Genomic DNA, 21,704 nt, shown 5'->3' with positions numbered 1-21,704 from the left:
ACAAAAAAAATAAATCAGTGCTCCACTAGCTTACTGTGGAGCACTAAAACACCAGTGCTAATTTTCTAGACTAGAAAAAACATTTCACTAGAAAAACTGCTAGAAAAACACTTCACATCTTACGTTCATGCCAAATTTTTAGTATTTATTTCAAAAAGGAAACTGATATTGACTGTATCAAAGTAACATCTGTTCTAACTAGCAAAGTGTGGTTATGAGGAGGACAAGAAAAGTTAAACCATTATCACCGAGAAACTTTGAAGTTTCCAAACCAAGGTATTTTCAAGAGGAAAATCTGAAATTAACTGGAACATGAAATCTATATGCAATTCAAAAAATATAAAAATACCAATTTTAAGTCGCTGTTTGCTATATATAATCTCAATCCAGCTGTGATGCATCTGTGCAGCACTGGAAAGTGAATTTTTCCTCTAGGAACATTAGCTTTGGCCATGACACAAAAAACTCCTCTGAGATAACTTTGTAACTGGAGCATTTTCTTTTTTATTCCCTTTAAAGCAGACATCAAGCCACTTTTAGAAATATTAGTGAGAAATTTCTCTGTAAAAGGTATTTTCCTTACTTCTACCCAATTTAGTGCTGCTGAAACTCAGTAGCAGAATTCAAATCTCCCACAACACTTGCAGTGGCTGCATCCCCAAACTGCACCAGCTGGCAATGCTATCCATCTCCTTACTCAAAAAGGAGACCTTACTTGTCAGTAATTGCTACTTATTTATTCAATATATGCATCTCAGTTATTCAGCAAATCAGTTTTAGTTTGGAAATACTGCCAGATGCTTTTTATTCTTTACTCACAGCACACTATAGTTGCTACAGTGAAGTCATATTATAGTATATGAAAATACAAGACACAGCATGAAACACTGGACAGAAAAGGGATGGCATTCCAGAGCATACAGACTGAAAGCAAACTATTAGAAATAATTTGAGCCATTCTGTAGCTTGCCTGACAGTATTAGGAGCAGAATTCCCAACCTCCAGTTAAAAAAAAAAAAAAGCCATTTCCTGTAATTCAAGTTATATTTTACTGCTTACATGTTTTTGAGAGACGCATAAAAATATGCTGGGCAGTATTTACTAGATTGTATAAATACAAGACAATTACATCTGATGGCTGGAAAACATTTCAGACTAAAAAGACAAAACTCGTGTAGACTTCAGAGAAGCTGAGAACACTCAGGGCTTGAAGATGTTCAACATTTTTGTTAATGATAGCTGAGAGTATACAGAGAGACACGATTTGGGTCCAGTTAGACATAGAACAAAACCTTTTGCCTTTAAATGTAGAAGGTAAATACAGAATGACTTACTTGCTCTAAAGGTTGCAGGCTGATTAATTAACACTTAAAGGAATTGTGGTTTTTTTATCCAGAAGAGCAATGACTTCATGGCAATGAAGTTGTCTTTCAGCGGACACATAAAACGTAATTATTACACAATGAAAAAGCTCAGACCTCACTGCTGGCTCAGGCCCTGCTTGTGCTCAAAGCTTCATGGACAGGCTGTGCTGGATCCTGCACAGTGCACAGACCTCAGGCTGTGACCCTGCCAGGCTCTGCCCTTGGGGAGCAGTGCTTCAGACCTGAACTCTTCCTTTAGTCAAATATGTAAAAAACATGATTTCAGTTATGTATTTTACCTTATTTTTCTATGCCATTAATGAAAAAAACCAAAAGCATGTAAGTGAAAAGTAATGAAGTAAGAAATTGCAGTATTTTGTGCTCATTCCCCTCCCCTTATTAATGATTATTATCCATACACACAATGCTCAAGAACACATGGAACTCAGATGCTCCCATCAGCATTCATTGTTTTGACCATGTTAAATGTGCCAATATTTTTGAAGCCTTCATTTTCAAGGAAGGAATCTGCATTTTTGGCTGTCAGAATCCTTCTCTTCTGGAGTCCTCTGATTTGCCTAACTATGATTGCTCTACCTGCTTTCCCTAAAGATACATTATGCCATCCCCATCCCTAAGCTCATCTCTGGTGATTTTGGTATGAGTTTGTCACCACAGCTTCACAAAATCTTGCTTGACTCTGAGTATTTAAATCTCTAGGATTGTTTTTTTTCCCCCCATGAAATAGAACAACCAAAGCAAATTTAAAGGCCTCGTTCAGCAATGCTGCCTCCAAAAGTCTCAAGCATAGATTGACCTGCCATGTTAAGGAGATACTCTCATCACCAGTTTCATTTAGAGTCACTTACTAATCTCTTTAATAATGAAGGGTGAAAGAAAAAAAAAAAGAGAAAAAGCTGTGAGGAGTGTTGCACTAACACACAACATTCCAGTTACTCTTGCAGACTTGCTGACAAACCCAGCATATGTGCCAATAGTCTTGCACAAATACCAGTGTCCTTCTAGCATCACAGGCAGCTGGCAGCACCAGCCAGTACTTCTCAGGATGCATTTTGAACAAGGAAAAGGATTTTTCACTTACCCTAGGAAATCCCTTGATGGACCAACTCCACCAGGACTGGATTCCTCTTGGAACCCTCTCTGCTTCTTACACTGTACCATGACAAGCTGTGGGACCACGAGCTGAAGAGAGCTTTCCTCATCAGGACAGCAAAGATTACTGGGCACATTTTTGATGCTGGCATTTGAGACAAAATTGGCCAGTTGCTGGCAGAGATAAAGGTCTCAGCCTAAGAGCCATATAAAACTCTTTGACTTCTGCAACCATGAGGCTTCGTGTCAGTGACAGACACCCCTAGATCCACAGTCAGGAGGCATTTATGAGTGTGTCTGCACCTTCCTTTCCCTCCAGGCTACATTTCAGCTGTTGGGGCTGGTTCTGGAGCATCACAGGACTTACCAAATGGATTTCACACTACAGTACTAGGGAAGAAAATGTAAAGCAGCAGGTAATTTACCTTTAATACAGAGATAATATTTTTCTTATTTTCTTTTTTAAAAAAAACATCCTAGCCCTACAGTGATGTAAAGTAGCCTTAAGACTGCCCAGAATGCCACATCTCCTGACTATCTCAATTTGTAGATTCCAGTAGCATCCAGACTGGGGGTGAAACTTGTTTATGGGTTTTCAGGCCTTCTGCAGTCCCACTTATTTCCAGCATTGTCCTTCCCTGCAGATAGCCTCAACACTTGCACAAACTCCCTTACACTTTCTCTTTTCGCACCAGCTTCCTCACTACTGTTTACATTTTCCTCTGCCTGTGCCAGCAGCTTGCAGGCCAATTCCCAGAGGCTCTGCAAAGAAAACCAGGATATAGTTCAGTACACTTACTGCATAGCTGGCACACATAACTATTGCTGAATTGAAAGTTGTTCAGAGGGAATTAAGTGGCTCCAGCTGGTTGGTGCTAAAAAAATTACACTTAAGATGGTAAATACTGGATGATGATGGGAGATCACTTCCAACTCTACTGTGCTTGAGCAATTGCAGAAGAAACCTGCAGTTGCAAAGAGAAGTGGAAAGTGTCACACCAGTAACAGCTCTGAAACAGATTGGGAAGGGAGGAGAAGGTGGTCCCCATCACTGAATAACAATGATGGCAAAATTAGGTATTTTCAACAGAAAAAAAGTGTCAGCTTGCAACTCACAGCTGCAACAGGCAGAGCAGCAATACAGCTCAGCTGCAGTAGTTGCTCCACATCTTCACCACTGAACAGTTTATCAAGATAGGACAGCAGATAAAGAATACTCAGCAAGACAGATTCAGGACACCAAGCTCTATAAAATAAATGCTAGACAATCCATTTCTATAATGACAGTTCAAGTGGAATCCATTTAAAAAATGGAGGTAATGTTCAAAGCTCCTTACTTTCAGCATCACTGGGACAATCAACTACCCAAAGAACCTCCTGTGCAATGAATGGAGGTGCTGATTACCAGGCAACACACAGACACCATCTGTGACTATAAGGTGTGGCTGAGCTTTCCTGACATATAGAACTGCTCCTCCTCTTCATACCCTGGGATAAAAATGGGCTGACTTGAAGATAGGCTCTTCTGAATGTGTAAATACACATTGTGTCAGTTGACTTAACACACTACTTCTCTCTTCACTAAGACTCTCCTAGATAGCATGTAGCTGAGCATTAAATAATCCTCATACCCAAAAATGACCCTGTAAGACAAATGATTTAAGTGATCTTTATCCTATTCTTCAAGACCTTTGTAAACCAAAATCACCAACTTTCACCTGCTCTCTATCAATCTCCACCCAGCAATAGCCAAGAGTCAAGAAAATGCACAGCCCCAAAAAGAATTACGAGTATTTGGTCGAAAGTCAGTTTGGAAATTTTTTTTTCTTGCTCTCCATCAGCCCAGTCTTGTTTACCTACTGAAAATAGAGGGAGACTTTTCTCCTGATTTTGCAAGCTTCATATGATTAGATGTAAGAGATGCAGCCAAGTAATATTTAGCACTGGAACTGAGCCCAATTAAACCTAATCAGAAGAGCCCATGCAAAGTGCTGACAATCACCAGTTTGATCAACAACAGACCATCTTCCTACTTTTGTAATACACGACTTAAAAAAGTAGATCCTGTCCATCTCTTGACTCTGATGGACAGATTTGGCAACACTGTTCACTTAAATCCCGAATGTTTGCACGTGTTGTCTAAACACTGCCCCAATAACAGCAGACCACTTTAGAATCTAGTGATAATTTTATTTAAAAAAACCCCTTTATAACTCATTAAGGCTAGTGCCAGACTTGACACTGAGACCACCGGTTTGCCAAACAACAACAGCAGAGAAGTACAGCTTCAGGATGCCAAGTCAAGAACATTTAAACAGCTATGCTCAGTATTCTGCTGTAAAATAAATTGAGCAAAACTGTCCTTCACATACAGAAAGCTCAACTGATCTGTCATGATAGGTGTGCTTTATTACCAGTATTGAAAATAAGTCATGAACATAAAAGCAGCAAGAGAAAGTCAGACTAACTGCAATTATTTTCCCCCAGTCTTTCCCTCTCCCTCTCTTCCAAGCTCTCTGTGGATACAGAGACCAAAGTGTATTCTGTGCCAGAATGTGAATCACATCATACATTTAAAAGTAATTTTATGTACAGCAGTACCATTCATGAATGTTACACAGTCCCTGCAATTACATTCTTTGTAAGGTCAGTCTTCATTCACTGTTCTCTACTGAATCTTCTGATGGAAGGAACAGAAAGGAGAGGTGGAATCAAGGAGTAAGGAATGATCACAAATTTTGGGAATTTGAGCAATAAACCTCAGAGAATCTTCTTTGAAGTTCCAGAAATAAATGGTGGCAACATGTATATATTGCAATTTTATTTAATTCGCTCAAACAAAACGTTAGCATGTAAGAAATTTAAAATGACACAATATGATAAAAATAGCAGAGAATGAACTGAGAAACTAAAAAGAAAGTAAACCTAAATGCATGAAAAGTCAACATTCATTAGTGATCAGCTTCAGTCTTTGATTGACACTTGATGTTTGATAACTTTAAAACAATGAACTGGAAATTATTATGACTATCTGAAGAGATTTCAGCACCAGCACTAAGATTTTTACATTCAGTTGGTTTGCAGTTGACTTCGTAGCCACTTGTCTGTAGTGCAGGTTTATCACAGGTCAGATCACAGTGTTGAGGAAAGCAACGCCCTCCTGGAATTAGAAAGGATCCCTTAAACTGCCCTCAGCTTAAGACATCCGTTGTACAAAAGCACAGAACCACCACAATATGTTTTTTAAAGAACTTGGTTACCAGTAAGCAAAATAATCTTAGCTTCTGCAGTTCATTTTCAATACTGAAATCTCTGGAAATGGTGCAACTGTCAGTAGGTCAGGAAATGTCTACAGTAATCTTTAATTCAATCCAATTTTCTGGAAAGAACCAATTCTGCAGTTTGGGATTACACAAAGTATGTGTGTAGAAGCAGCACAAAAGACAACATCTTTTAAACAGAAATCATGCTAATTGTAGACCAAGGCACAAAACGTTTAGTGCATAAGCATTGTTCCTTGCACAATCTAGTAGTTCAGCCTTTAGTTTTGGACCACTTGTACCCATTCACACTATTCCGACCATGCTACTCCTGAACTCTCCTAAAAACAAATCAAACGTGATTTCTGACAAGGGTAAACATCCTCAATGCTCAAAAAGTCTGTGTAGAACAAAAAGTTACATCAACAAAGATGAAAATGCCTCCTCTTGTTTTGAGAAAAACAGTACTTGACAAGCTTACCATGGATTTTTTTTAATGCCTTCAATAAATGCATGCAGAAAAATGTTGTTGTTTCCTTTTTTTATTTAAAAGAAATATTAATAAATGGGTTTAGGCAATATTTCCACTGTTGTCATCTCTTAGAATTTGAGCCTACAGAAACAGGCAGTGTTTGAACTGGAGAAAATTTCCTAGTGAAGCCTTTCCAAAGCTGTTCAGTGCTGTTTTGCTTAGGTGTTCAGCACTCAAGCCAGTAGGTGACTGAAAGCAATTGCCCTACAAATGGAGCTGTGTATACTTGTAAGCTGAAACACTAATCTCTCCAAAAATTGTAACTTAACTTTTCTTTTAGATCAGCACAGATCCCAAAGCAAACACAGCACCGTTACAGCCTGGAAAAACTGACAGTGCAAAGGAGAAGGAAAAGATTTTTGTCCAAAGCACTACAGATCCAATTCACAGAATTTCTATTCCACTGAACTGTACCACATTAAAACAAACAAAAAATAAAAATAAAAAAAAAGTACAAGCATAAAATCTGAAAACCTTGGGAAACAGAAAGGTATTTCCCCTAAAAATGATTCTCCAATTGTTGAACAGAACCAGTGGTGTAGCATTGCTGTTTTTCAGGGCTTGGGCTGCGTGAAGGTGTGGGTTCTTTTGTTGCTTTTGAGTTTGGCAGAAAGGAGTGTGGCAGATAAATTAGGAGGAGAAGGGGACGTTTACCGTGACCTGATGCTCCATCATTCTAAGGTAACTAACTGCTGTTCTGTTTCGTTAAATGATCAAAAAACAGGTCTCAGAAAAGAATGAAGTCATGGTAAAAAGGTAAAGGACAACACACTTACACAGGGGCATCATCAGTAACTCAGATGCCTATATGTTTTTTCTCTCACCGAGAAATGAGTTAGGTTCACTGTGAGAGTTCCAGAACCATCATGGAAGTATTACTGAATTTCAAATAGAAAACTGAAAAAAGATACAAAAGGATTAAGTACCTGGTTCCATTAACATGGTTACTGATAAAAGTCATGTTTTCCTCTTTATTATACATGCATGTAAGATGAAGAAAAAGTGTAGAAAGTAATAAAAATGTGTCACCTTCCCCCTCCCTCATCCCGCATCTTTCTGGGCATAAATTAAGCCTTACAAATGAAAAGGCTACTCTGTGACATGCAATTTTTCTTTTAATTAAAAAGCTGGCTGTGTTGTGTTACATTACAAAAATGTCCACATGCATAAATCTAAAAAAAAGCCCCAAAATCTACTGTAAATCTACAACATACTAATGATTTACATTTGACTGCTGATTCGCATTATGTAGAAGTCTTAGATTTGGTAAAGCATCGTAACAATGTAGGAAGGCATCTACATCTTTAAACTCTGGACTGTATTTGCTTTTTTTAAATTTTCCTATAAAATTGCATGAAGGCTAACTAGAGAGGCTTCCTATCATAAAATTCCAAAATCCTGATATGCCATCACCGTCTAGGTCATTCACTTACAAATATTGCCCTTTCAAAGCATGCGTGTCTAATTGTTCCATGTTTTGTGAACTGAACTTCTACACATCTGATCTTGTAAATTACTCATGGAAATATCAGATATGATAGGAAGACAAACCTGAGATACATTTGAAGTACAACAGTATAACTTGCTAACTCCTTCATTAATAAAGAAAACCTCTCTGAAAAGCCTTCCCAAGCTTTTCCCTGTGTTTTTTTGTCTCAACAACAAATTCTGAAACATGTGCAATTTTATCTTGACATGAGTAGACTTCAAAGCACTGATCTTGTCTGATAGGTGTAGGAACTTCTGCATAATCATTACAGTAACTTTAAGAGTCTTTTCCACCCTGCTGTAAAGGTCAGAAAAAAAGCTGCAAACTAGGAGGGGAATAGCATATCACCAGAGTGATGTGTCTGAAGCTTTTCAGAATAGGTTGTTTCTCCCTCCTTCCAAGTGTCTGTCTGTCTGTCTCTGTTTTCTTCTAACAGCTCACAAAACGTAATCAGTTTTATATCAAGTTAGAGTCACATCAGCTTAGTACTAGTCTTTCTATGCAGTATTCGACTTGCTGAGTTCCTGCCTGATAGCTAGAGAGAAAGAGAGAGAAAGTTAGCAAATCAAACAGGCAAAGTCGAGGCATAGAGCTGGAACATACAACTGACCCCATAAAGAAGGCACACTCTGCTCCAACAGGCTTACAACATGAATAACCTGTATGTAACAGCCTCGTGTGGCTCCAGACAAGTGTCATTATCAACCAGGCACTACCCTTTCTCCTGCTCTAAAATTTTTCGGTTCACATCTCCAGCAAGCCTACGGCCTTACCTAATGACAATCACTACCACTGGGATTATCAAGGAGCATGTGTGGGCTCATTAATTTTTTGAGGGGTTGTTTTAAGAGAATCTCAGGGCCTGTCCCCTCTTTGCATTGTAAAAGGCTGCAGGACACAGCACAGTCAAAACACAGGGGAAAAGCACTACATTTCCTGTAGCCCCAAACCAGCTAGCTCTTCCTGTGGAAGTGGTATTAGTTTAATATGACTTTCCCCCTCCCATACTTTACTTTGGTTCATTCAACAAAGAAAAAAAAAATGCCCACCAAGGTAGTAAACCATACACCAAGTTTTACTTAATGCCTGATGGTGGACCTTTAAGATTATGCGTCCTCAGTGTCTTCCCTTAACTACAGAAGACTACTTAGGAAAACAACTTCTCTTAAAATAAAAATGAAAATTGTGGGAATTCTTTCCTTTGACTCTTATGTTACAGACCAAAGAGGAGAAGCCTGAAAGCTGGAAGCTAATATTCTAGTCTGAATATTACCAGTTTTGAAATATTCACCTCAGCAGCCCTGGATAATTTAAAAATAACCCACTTACCACCACATGATATTAAAGCTAACTGCGAATCACACTGATCACTGCAATCACATCCCTTCAACCACTTTTAAAAGATACTACTTGGTGTCAATGTTCTATGAAAACCAAACACCCAGGAGAGAAAACACTGAAGCACATTAATCAGAACAGGTCTGGCACAAATGGTTTGCCACTAGATTAAGAACAAAGCTATTTTTACCAATATGTGATCAGGCTAGAAGCACATTGTATTTACATTTAAAAGTGAACAGCAGCAGGGAACAGAGTAATACCTACCATCGATGAGTTCTTCCTTTAATTTTGTTAATTCCTTCCTCATTTCGTCTAAAATGTCCTACAGTGTCAGAACATAAATAATAGATTAGCAAACAGATTAGTTTTGCCACCTCTAATTTTCTGCAGAGAGAAATCCCAAATTCTTCCAATCAACCTTTAACCCTTCTGAAACACATAATCCATTCTTCAGCATCCAAGTTAATTCCCAAACCCTAAGGCATCCCTAAAACATTATTAGTGCAGGTACAGTGCAGAAAAAGCCTTTCTGCTGAAGCTCTATGAATTCATTCCTGTAGAACATATGAGAGGAGAAGGGGCATTGAAGTTAGGACACTGGATCAATATATGCTAAATAAAAAGAAAAGTGAAAAAACCCCAAACTTGACATATCCCTTTAAAATAAGAAAACTTTACCACAGGTGCAGTGTGATGTGGCATGCAAAAACAGGAGATAACTAAGCACCACAAGCCAAAGAAATATTCAAAGAGAAGAAAAAGGGATATCAAGTTATCAAGGTCCCAGTTGCCAAGTGAATGTGAGAGAATTAAGGTGAGAGAGTGAAGTGCCACCCCCCACTTGCTGTTTTCTCTATCCTTTCCCTTAAGTGATGTTAACTGACGATTTGACGATAACATTTACAAGCAGAGTGGTGGGTAGTGTTTCCTTTCTGCAAAAGAGACTGTCATCTCCTGGCCAAATCCATAGTGAGCATGAAACTCATCTGAAAGATTTCAGCGGCTTCTTTCCTAGCTTTGGGGTTAGCATGCTGTCATAACTGAGCATGCAATTACACTAGTGTACTCTAGACTTGAGTCCCTTACGAGCTGCTGTTGGAAGACACATTTTCCCTGCCTGAAGCCACTCCTGGTATATGTAGGCACAGTTCACACTCCTCTAGAAACCACTGCCCCTAACATCACCACCCCCTAAACCCACCTGCTGTATAACTAATCACCACTCTACAGACTCTAGAATTTCGAGCAACCACAAACACATCACTCCCCTTTTTCAAGGACTGTGATCCAACTACAGCAGATCCTTGCCTAGAAGAGGGGCAGATCACACCCACAATACACCATGTGCTTATAGTTTCTGCCAGAAAAGTAACCAGCACCATCTTGACATGTGCCCCACAAAAAAGAGCTTTCACCAGCTCAGCATGGACAAATGTGGCCAAAAAGCAATACCAAGACCTCAAACATGACTTCCCATGCCACACAACTCAGAGTGGCACTGAGAAAGCTCAGTACTACTTTTGTCCAAGCATCACTCAGCAAGTCACAGGCAGGCCAGCTACCCCCATCATACCACTGGCTCTTCAAGACTGCTGCCTACACCAGGGACACCACACTGCTCACCCACAGCAATCAGGCTTCCCTGCTGCACGCTGCCCTTGCAGTTCCCAAAGACCCTAAGGTTTACTAGGTGCACCACAAAGCACAAGAGGGCAAAAATACACAGCGGCATTCTTGCACATGGACAACTCCAAAAGGCTTACACAAGTCTGCTCAGGTCAGCATCACCCTCAGAGAGCAGCTGCTCTCAAAACGGCATCTGCACTGAAAGCACATACGTGGCAGCACAGATGATCACCTTCGGGCCTCCTCAGACACAGGAGACTTCTCAGTAGTCAGGAACACAAATCCCTTACATTCTCTTGCTCCTCCAGGGGCTCCTGTTCTTAGGAATGTGGAACACCTGTACAGTCTACAGATCTGTACCAATGCTCCTAACTGACAGCTCTTCTCTTCAAACAAGTCACAAGGGAACCCTCGCCAAGCCTCTAGTTGCACAGTGTTGTCAGTTTGGCAAGTGTACTTGACAAAGGCCTGTCACCTACAGGTAACTGTCACCAAACAATTCCCAAAGCATCCCACACTGTCTTTTCCTCATCTAACAGCAGGCAGCTGCCACCTTCTTCCTACAATACTCCTCTGCTCTTAGCCTGGATAGCTACACAAAAGGTGATTTCATTGGATGCTTCTTCACCTCCAAACCTGTGACCACGGGTGCTCACATCTGATATTAAAACATGGTGATACTCGTTCTGCTAGAGCTGCTCTGAGTGCTTGTTGCTGGTTTGTTTGGTATAGAGAAGAAAACAAAAGGTTTTGCAGGCAAACTAGTTTCCCAGTTCAATCTATAGTATCAACACCATCTTGTGTGCACTGCCTAATGCAAAAGCAGGAACAAGCAAGCACCTGTGAGAAAATAATGGGGCTAAGACACCATCCCACAGTTGCAGCTCCTAAGAATACTGAAACTTCCCTGGGCAAAAATAAAGACCAGTAATTACTAAATCATTATGTTCAGAACTAGTTAACAATACAGTTAAAACTGGTATCTGACAGCTGCAAGTCTGTATATATCCACATTTTCTATTCAAAGCATTGTATACACACCTGCTTCAATCTGTCATAATCGAGACCTTCTGACTGTACTCCATTGGCACTGGGTTGTCCTGTTGGTGTAGATTTTGGTCTGCAGTACAAAAACACATCCACAAGTTACTGGTCGCTCATAATTACAGGACACAAAAGACTTCGCCATCAAATTTGCTAACATTCATCTATCAAAAACCATCAGAATGGAAAAAAAATATGTTAGGAGCGTGGGAAAAATCAAGCAGACCCAAAATACCACAGAGAATAGAAAGCAACAACCGAGAACATTTTCCACACACTAGAAATATTAATTACCATAAGAATAAGAGTTATTAGTTCAAAACAAGAGCTTTCAAAGTCGCAGACAGATTTCACTGTCAATGGTTTCTGACTTCTTCATAATAGGCATGAAAAGCTGAATGCCTTCATATGTCAAATGCTTTCTCTTTTCAACTGCTTGCTCATTCAAAAGAGGCTCACTCAAGGAAACACTCCCACTAAGTAATGACTACATATTGATGCTGACTGTATGAATAACTGCGGAATCACTCTGGCAGATTTTCAACATTTGACAGGACGTGGCTGAGCAAGCTATCTAACTCCCTTCCAACCTAAATTATTACATCAATTGCTTTCTAAAGCTACTGAAAGCAAATACTCTTAACAGCAGCAGGATTCATAAGACAACATTTGAAAGGAAAGTAATGTTTGGTGTTTGCTTACATAATACTCTGCTAAGACATCAAAAACTTGCTTCCCCAGATTGTCCTGCACTTTTAACACAGATTCCAAAAGAAGATTTTCTGCCTTCTCACTTTGCTTTCCCAACCCTCTCTTTTATACAAGGTGTAATCCAGACTCATGTACTTACTACAGCTATGAGTAGAAACAGAACCTAGATGCTAACAGTAGGAATACTGAAATGGTTCTCCAAAGCCGGGATGGATGGATGGATGGAGGGTGTGGAACAAAGAGAGGAATGTTCTCCTGTTCTTAAGTACATTTTACATCCTGGCTAACATTCTCTCTCCATTACTCTATAAAAATGTTAAGCCAAAAAGAAACTGTTGATAAAATTGCTGACAGTGTGCATCAAGGGGTTTCCCCAAAGTTTAAAACTATCACAGTATGCTAACTTCAAGAAAGGGCAGGATATTAGTAGATTAAACTGGGTCCTATTTCATTTCCTTGTGTGTGGCATCACTGAAGAAAAAAGCCTGGCCAAAATTCCTACATAGGAGGAATTCATTAAGCATTGCATTTCCCTGGATTCATTACCTGGAGGTGCAGCCTTATTTACTACAATGGAAGGTGGACTGGAACAAAGACGTTCAAAACCAGCAGGAAAGGCACAGTTCTGCACTTTATCTTCTCTCAAACATACAGCATTAAACTACCTTTTTCACAATAAAGCAGAATGCATGAGGGACACAGGCAGTATAATCCCATGCTTTAGTTTTTCCATTTATTTATGTATTTTAATTTAGCGAACAAAAACCACCTGTGTTCTTACTCAAAAGTAAAAGAATAGGGAACATATATATATACACACACATAAGCATATTTCTTAGTTTGCTTTGCAAAATCACTACCTTCAGCTCTCATGTATCTTCTCTTACAAGACAGCAGTTCACCCACGAAGAAATTATCCTATTATATTGGTTTTGTTCAGTACAAGCTGAAGGACCTCATACTGGATTGTCTTGATGAATATAACCTGACGGTACTATTTTCTGATACACTAACTGAAGGAGTACACTCAAAATGTGACTCCCAACAGAAAAGGGTGTGCATACCAAAATGTTGTTTCAATACTTGTTCTTCACTGGAGATCACAATACTCAATAGCTACAGCTGTTAAGACTTATGTCTACACTGTTTAAATATAAATTCTGAGAGAGAAATTGCTAATATTACTATTGCTTGAAACACACCAAGATTAAATACAGAATCCACCAAGAAAGACAGAAGATGAAATACTGAATACCTTGATAGTCAAAGAAGCTAGAAAATAGAATTCACCCTGCAACCACCAGAAAATTTACTGTGTGCGCTAATGCTATGAAGACAAACCACAGTTTAGGATCTTTTACAAAACTCTTTTCATATTGACAGTGCTAATTCATTATGGAAGAATTCCTTGATCAAAAACATTCATCAAGCCTAGATCTTTGGCAATTGCTGTTTCATCACTTATCTGGTATTTAAAGTGTTACTTGCAGTTTACACCTCCGACTGTGAATTCTGACTTACTGCAGCATAAGCTTTTCAGATTCTTTATCTATAGTTTCTGATTATTCCCATTGACCAATGCTTTGTTTCCAAACATTACAGGCATTACAGCATTTAACCAACATGACCGAAAAAACCCCATCAATGCCCTCTTAAATGCAGTGCCTGGCAATTGGTAACAGGCACCTCCTGCCTGCCTTAGTGGAAAAACCCAAAAATATACTTTAATATTGTTAAAAAAGTACTTATAACTTTAATGTTTTAATGACTTCAAAGAAAAGCTGTCCACAAACTGACTGCTTCAGGCCTCTCTTTCTTCAGATCTTTAGAATTAAAAGTCAGCTCTACCCATCATACACTCCTGATATCTGTCAAAAATCTCAACAGGAAAGCCTCTTTATAAACTCTACCCCTCACTCTTAAGAAGGTCTCCCAGTTTTGCTTTCCAAAATGCAAGACATTCTTAATTCATGTATGAAAGACCGTAACTGGTAAACTAGATAGTTTGGAAAATCTAGCTGTCTTCCCCTCCAAATTATGCTATTTTCCCTTCTTCAGCTTGCTCAGAAGGAAGATTAATGGTGAATACATTTGCCATTAAAGAAAAAATTAACTATTGAAATTTAGTATATAAAACATTCCAACCATTCGATCCTAGGACGGCTGAAGAGCTCTCCCGTGTGGTTTTTCATAGCATTGCCTAACAGAACAGTGAGACAACCTTGAACACTCCCTAACACACCTTAAATCAAGCATGCAAGGTAAAGATTTTATTCATGCCAACATGCAGAATACACTACCCAAGATAAGTAGCTAAAAGGGGAACTTTTCATACAAAAGATTAAGTAATCACCACCATGAGTGCCTTCATGGAAAACAAAGCTGGAACTGGACTCAGTCATTCTGAGGGGCTCTCTAACATATGTCAGTACCTTATGACTACCACTAGAGAGTGAAACTTAGATCTGCAGGAAATAATACGCATGATGTTAACTCTACCTTGTGAATATATTCCAATTACAAACATGAATTTATGTTTATTGAATCTTATCAAAAAGCACATGTAAAAACTGACCAGGAAAATTAGTTGCTATTCCTGTGTATCTAAACTTACAATTTTGAAAACCTGCTCCTCTAAACACTGCAATTGGTTCACTCAATCCTGGCATACTCAATAGGAATTTGTATCTTTGCAGATGGAGACTGCCAGAAAACCAGTATTTAATATGAATTCATATCTGATTCTTAAGCCATCTCAATTTGCCTTTGACACAATCTGCTTTTAACTTGTTCAAAAATAGGCTCAACTGAACAAACAAAATGTGAATTATGTGGTGATTATCAATCCATGTAGAAAAAGTCCAACCCTGAACTTGTCAAAATGGTTATTACAAAGCCTCAAATCCCAACAGGATGATACCTGTTTAATGAATCATAGAACCTGTTTTCAGAAGCAAGCAGATTTTTCCACGGAGATTCCCGTCTACGAAGGGGAGAAACACTACCTTAACAAGCTATAGTCTTAATTTTGTTCAGTTTCAGCACCTTAAACACCGTGTAGTTTCACTAGTTCGAAGAGTTCTATCTGAGTGTTTCAGGAAATACTAAAAGCATACAGTCTTTTCAGTCTGCTACTAAAAAAGAAGGCCTCATTTTAAACAGGACACTAGCTTATTTTAAAATAAAGAACTTAGAATATTCATTCCGAATAACAACAACTGCATTGTCTACCTGTTTGGAAGCTCTGAAGGGAAAATTTTGCTTACTTGCCAGTTTCTTAGCTGTGCTTTGTTTAGTCCTTGTAAATAACTCATATCCTCTCTGCAAGAGGTCAAATGCAGTTTCTCAAGCCCTACCAGATTTTGGCAAACACAGTATCAAGTGTTTCAAATAGCAGCACCCTCTGACTAATTCAACTCAAAGAAAGTTAGTTTAACAAGCTGCTTGCTGAGATAGACTTGGCAACAGTAGAGAATTAAGAAAAATGCAAGGATATTCAAGAGAGACTTCTGCTAACACCTTTTCTTTCTCAGTCCATGAAATACTGCTCATCCTGGCAGGGCAACCTGTCAACACTGACTAGAAAACCATACCAGTAGCCTTACAGTATATGCTATGGCACCTTCCAGCAGGTTATGACAGCACTGGAAAAGAATACTGGCACCCAACAAACATAGAATTTTTATTTTGAAAGTAGTTTTAGAGTATACACCCAGGGAGGCTCACATCAAGTTGAATTCTATCAACATTTCTCATTGGATGAGTGAAGACAAAAGCTGATGGAGATAATGTCTCAAATCTCAAAAATCCTCTGCACTCCTGTATTCTGCCAGGTCAGAAAACATTTTTAAATAGACCTCAGTAACATCTGATTTCATCAGTTGAAACAAGATCAACAAAACTGCCTGCATAAAATTGTTTACAAGAAACCACTGTAGGGGCAGGGAGAATAAAGACTTAAGAACATCACAGACTCCCCAGAAGGGTCTGGTACGGAGAGTTGCCTATTTCCCTTCACTTTCCTCAATTGCTTATCCCCAGGGTATCTATAGCCAAAGGGCCAGGTCAGCAACTGTCCTAAACACTATGAAATCTAAAATGGTCTTTAGGATTCCTTACAGAAATTACTTCTGTGACAAGTTCCCCCTCAATGCCATAATTTGAAGCAGACTGAGGTATCAATACAAGAGACCTTGGTTAAAGCAGGTTAAACCTGCGAGGGAGATGAGGCAGGGGAAAGTCAAGGCTAAATGTAATGCAGCATTTTCTTATGCTGACTGTGTAGAACAGAGAATGTCACCTGCTTCTTGACAAAAAAACAAAGCAAGCAACCAGAATCAAGGCTGCAGACATCTTAAGCTCCAGCACCTAGTTACTTCTGAAAGACAGACAAGGATACTGATATAGGCTGAGTGTGTTTAGTATTGCATTTTAGACCTGAAGAATTCGATGGCAACCTCAACTACAAGTAAGGACTCTTAAGAGAACAATTATGTTTAGTACTTTAATCACCAAATCTTGCTTAGCTGTTTCCAACAGGCCAGACTTTTAAAGAGAATTCAAGTAATTTCAAACACAGCATTCTCAAGTTTAACATGTTCTTTTGTTTTCTCTCGAGAAATTTGGTAATTTTGTCAGGTTATCATAGTTCAGAAGCCTTGAACCTCTGTACACACAATATACAGAAATTCTAAATGAACCCCAAGCTTTCTGCTTAATGGAAATGGCAATTAAACATATCTAAAAAAAAATATAAAATTGCTAAAGCAGTCCTTTCACCTGCTGAAATGCCCACTGCATACCACAAAGTCCCAGCTGACAAGTTACCAAAGACTGGTGAATGCACCAAAGGATGTATATTTTTACATTTCTTTAAGACAGGCTTCCTTAGAGTGGTATGAGACAGCTGCTGAAAATTGTCACAGAATCAAATCTTACCAATATGGCTTAAATATCTATATAATCATTCTATGACTAGCACAGAAACAGAAAGTGGAACACTTATTCACTAGGTTTAGTACTTAATATGTGAATTGCAGCACTGAATTTGGTTTTCCCTTGCAGGAAATTTCAGACTTCAAATAAACAGAAAAAAAACTAAACATTGCTGTATGCAAATATACACATTAATAATTCAAGTTATACACCAACAATTGTTAAAGAGTCTTTTGGAGGTTTCCTTTCGATTTTACTGTCAACAATTTCACTTACTAGCATTCTCCAAAAGCAGCTCTTCATTCCTAATTAAAGTGCCAAAAGCAGTTGCACAGAAGTAATTTCAAACCCATACATTTTGCTTTCAAGACTATTACAGTGATCTTTGCTATTTTAGTCCAATATCTTTAGCAACACGTGCAAGAACAGCAAACATAAGGAAAAAATAGCTGGTACAAAAGGGGAGTACCTGGAGATAACAGGTGACTTGCTTCCATTCACTGTATTTGTCCTTTCCCAAGGCTTTCTTGTTAATTCTGGAAAACAGTGAATTAAAAATCATATTTTTCTATTCTATCTGTCATTTATGTGAGGAAACTTCAGCTTATACTCTATGGGCAAGCACTCCATTAATATACTCTGCAGCTGAGGCCTTCTGGGTCTAGTTTATAAGCATGAGTCTAATTTGCAGTAAAGTTTTTAAAGCCCAACCTGCCTTCACATGTGGTCATGCTTCACTTTGCATTATGCAGCTTGCTTTCAGCTCTGCTTAGAATCACCTCCAGTAAACTCTGATTCACTATCTCAAGTTTATTACAGTGATCTAAAGTCACATGTGAAAGTTAGCTTTATTGTGCAGGTTTGTGTGCCAACAGCAGACAGAAATCACAGCCCAAAGAAGGCAAACACTCCAGTTAACAACTGTTTGTTTTGTGTCCTTGCATTTTTTCCTTTAGTGGCATCACCTAAGCCCTTCTTCAGAACTTACCTATGGCCATAAATGCTTCATTCCTTATAGATCAGGTTTTCATTCCTTACAATCTGCACAAGTTTAAACAGTCTTTCTGTCGTGTGAATTGCTGTCACTTAGTTGCCATCGTTACTTGCTCAGGGCTTCAGTATGCCACTGATCTTATCAGTCTTTATTTCAGATGTGCACTTTGTTTTGTCCCCTTTCTTTTGTATTGCTCAACTCTGCTAAGCTGGGCAAGCAGAGAGGCAGAAAGAAATACACTTTCAGAGTCACACATTGACCAGAAAGTTCTCTGGGATGCAGCTAGATAGAAGAATATCTGTATTGCATAAATCTGCTAGCACAGCCTGTGACCCAGCCAACCACAGGTTGCCAGTACTAATATGTCTTCAGCTTAATTTTATACACCAGTCTTCAGGAAATGTCCTGACATAGGATTTATTTTAGCAGGATTTTAGCTGTATCTGCAAAATGGAGAAACTTCTGCTATGGCTGCAGCTTGCTCAAGGAGATGCTAAGCATTCCTCTTAAAAACATTTTAAATACACATTCCAATAATGAGGCACAGCATTACCAGAGCATCTCACATCAGGAAATGAAGGAAAATTTCTCCATTGGAAGGAAACGGTCAATTTCTGAATGCATTTGACATATTTAACAAGTTTGAGGAGGCTTCTTATCATCACAACCAATCAAAGGAACTTCACTGGTTTTGATTTCCCTCTTTTGGGCCTGTATTATTACAAGTGTTCCAAAAGCAGTCATTTCCCTAAGGCTAACATCATCTCTATGTTTAACAGAATGAAGCAAACTCCTAAGGGGAGAGGAAAAAAAACTAGGGGGGGGGTGTGCCTGTGTGAAAAACTTCATTTGTATCATGTCATTTATTGCCTTGCAGTCTAACTTCTTTAGACTAGTGGCTGTATCTCAATACTAAGTTTCCCAGTTATTTCCATCTGCACACACTTAGCTCCTTGCACTCCTTTTTATTCCACAGCCAGCAGTCACCTGGGTTTTGTTCACCCTACAGAAGTGGTTTTCAATATTAAGGCCTGCACATCATCAAGTGGCTGAATCATCTAGTCAAGAAGTGTATACATGGTCAAGCACTTAACAAAGAAAGCTACAACACACTGAAGACTGGTATATTCATTACCCAGTCATTTTCCTTCCGCCTCCACTATCTTTTAGGATGACAAACTGCAGTTTACATGGCACATGCTCCTCCTTTCATATTCATGTACTGAGAGGTGGCCAGGGAAACTAAGGGCACAAGAAGGTACTACTAAGGGACAGGAAAAGAAAATCTTGGGTGTCACTTGAGTCTTTGTAACACAAGCATTTACAGCATGAATACATATACATGTTGACAATACATCTTGGCCAACTGCAGAATCTGTGAGAAGTTTTCCTTACTGACTGCAGAAGAAGTGTTGGCTACACAGTTCCAAACTGCCTCCTCAGCAGAGGAATCACAGCTAAAGAATTTCAACTCCGTGCACTTATATTCTTTATTCACTTCTATATTCACTTATGTTCTTTTTATCCATCATCTTCTGAACTAGGATCCATTATACAACAAAATGCCGGGCTGTAATCATGGAAGAGGCAGGCTCCAAAATTCAGCAGAGCTGACTGAGATATATCATTAGATTTTAGCATTATAGAGTCATGGAGCTCACAAACCTGTGCTACTTACCAGGTGTGCTTGTTGAAGAAACCTTAGAGGTTGAAGAGTCTGATTCTTCCTGATTAAGAGGGAGGAGAGAGGGAGATGGAAGTAAGGAAAACCAGCTTTATAATGTGAGATTCACAAGAGTCAATCTCAACTGTTTAAATATTTATTTCAATTTTTATACAGATTTACAATCATTCTTCTCAATTGTATGTAGAAAATGTGCAAGCACTAGGCACTTCACAAAACAGTGGTCATGCCTGCATAAATATATAGTAAAGTATAAATGCTCTCTTCTACACCATTCAAATCCTTCTCATAGTCTACTGTTGAGTAATGCAAAGTACATGAAATTTCTCAACTCACATTTTTATCATCTTTCTGCTCTGGTTCTGTTGATCCCTTTTCAGCAATTCTTCTCCTATTAGCAGAGACAAAAGTTACCAAGATCATCATGGCTTTAAGATGGAAGAATATTGTTTACTGCAATTAAAGACCTATACAGCCTGACAGATAGACAATTAACATTAGTGTTTAAAGAAGTACTTCCAAAACAGCTTCAAGGACAAAGGCCTCCTGCCAAAGCACCTGTGCAATTTGATGTCTGTATCTCCTCCCCTACTGCTGCACAAAGACTTACACAGAAGTACTAGATTACACTCAAATAAAAATGGCTATTCATGAAACTTTATCTGCTTCACAAAGCAAACCTATGAGCAAGCCGATGTTTATTTGATCCTTAGCCAGCCACAAACAGGCACCCAAAATCCTACCTCTATGATGACTAAGCAGCCAGAGTACAGCAGAATCAGCTCCTTACCTCCTGGCCAGCAGGGCACTCATTTCTTCCATCAACCCACTGCCTCCCAAGGGAAGTGGTCCATTTCCACGGCCACTGTCTGTTTTAGATGAAGCAGAGCCTCCTCCTCCTCCTCCACTTGAACTGGAGGAGTCTTCACCCTTCACAGTACACAAAATAACAGCAAATGTGCAAACAAAATGAGAGCTGACTTAATGAAATCAGCAAAGTTCACATACAGGAAAGACACAACTGTATAAAGAATGTGACAGGCTGGTAGCACATCCTATAATGCTTTTTTAATAATGAATTAAGCCTACCCCAAAAGTCTTGATACTGCTATTAATCTTGAACAAAAGTTACAACCAGTTCAAGAAGACAGGATTTAGAGACAGGAATCAGAAAAAGAAACAAGAGTTATATTTACCCGTGAGACTTTCCGAAGTTTGGCTCCAGCAAGTGCAGCTGCTAGTCCAGTTAAAGGGCGATTATCTTCGGACACAAATTCTGCTGGAAATCGGGAGTGGGGGAGCAGGTGGTGGAAGGGGAACAGAAAGAACTTGGCTAGGAAGTGGAGGAGGCGGTGGTGGTGGCGGCGGAGGCCCTGAAGGTGGAAGTGGAGGAGGTGGTGGTGGGCCAGGAGGAGGTGGGGCTGCTACTGAAGACTGAGCTGGGCCAGGGGGTAGGGGAGGTGGAGGTGGAGGTGCAGATGGTCCTTGAATAACACCTAGTAATAAAGAGAAAACAAACAGAATACATTAAGGAATTACAAAAGAACAATCTTCTTTCCATTAAAATGGTGGTTCTCTTGTCCAGTGTATGAGACATTAATACTGGTAAGA

General features: G+C 39.1%; 1 protein-coding gene across 1 annotated transcript in view; it reads right to left on the bottom strand.

The window, feature by feature from the left end:
- Window positions 1–6,887: 6,887 nt before the first annotated feature.
- The window catches only part of LOC103799468 (protein enabled homolog), a gene marked incomplete at its 5' end in the record, with an annotated part of 18,687 nt that continues 3,870 nt past the window's right edge, over window positions 6,888–21,704 (bottom strand). The window contains 10 exon segments of the mRNA XM_009071791.1: window positions 6,888–8,293; window positions 9,364–9,421; window positions 11,767–11,845; window positions 15,401–15,463; window positions 17,885–17,951; window positions 20,088–20,136; window positions 20,430–20,484; window positions 20,884–21,023; window positions 21,290–21,380; window positions 21,382–21,589. Of these exon segments, the coding sequence (XP_009070039.1) occupies window positions 8,256–8,293; window positions 9,364–9,421; window positions 11,767–11,845; window positions 15,401–15,463; window positions 17,885–17,951; window positions 20,088–20,136; window positions 20,430–20,484; window positions 20,884–21,023; window positions 21,290–21,380; window positions 21,382–21,589 (848 nt within the window).

The sequence above is a fragment of the Acanthisitta chloris genome, unplaced genomic scaffold (assembly GCF_000695815.1).
Source record: "Acanthisitta chloris isolate BGI_N310 unplaced genomic scaffold, ASM69581v1 scaffold14173, whole genome shotgun sequence".
Lineage (NCBI taxonomy): Eukaryota > Metazoa > Chordata > Aves > Passeriformes > Acanthisittidae > Acanthisitta > Acanthisitta chloris.
Note: the sequence above shows the minus strand (reverse complement) of the source record. Positions and strands in the feature narration are given on the sequence as shown.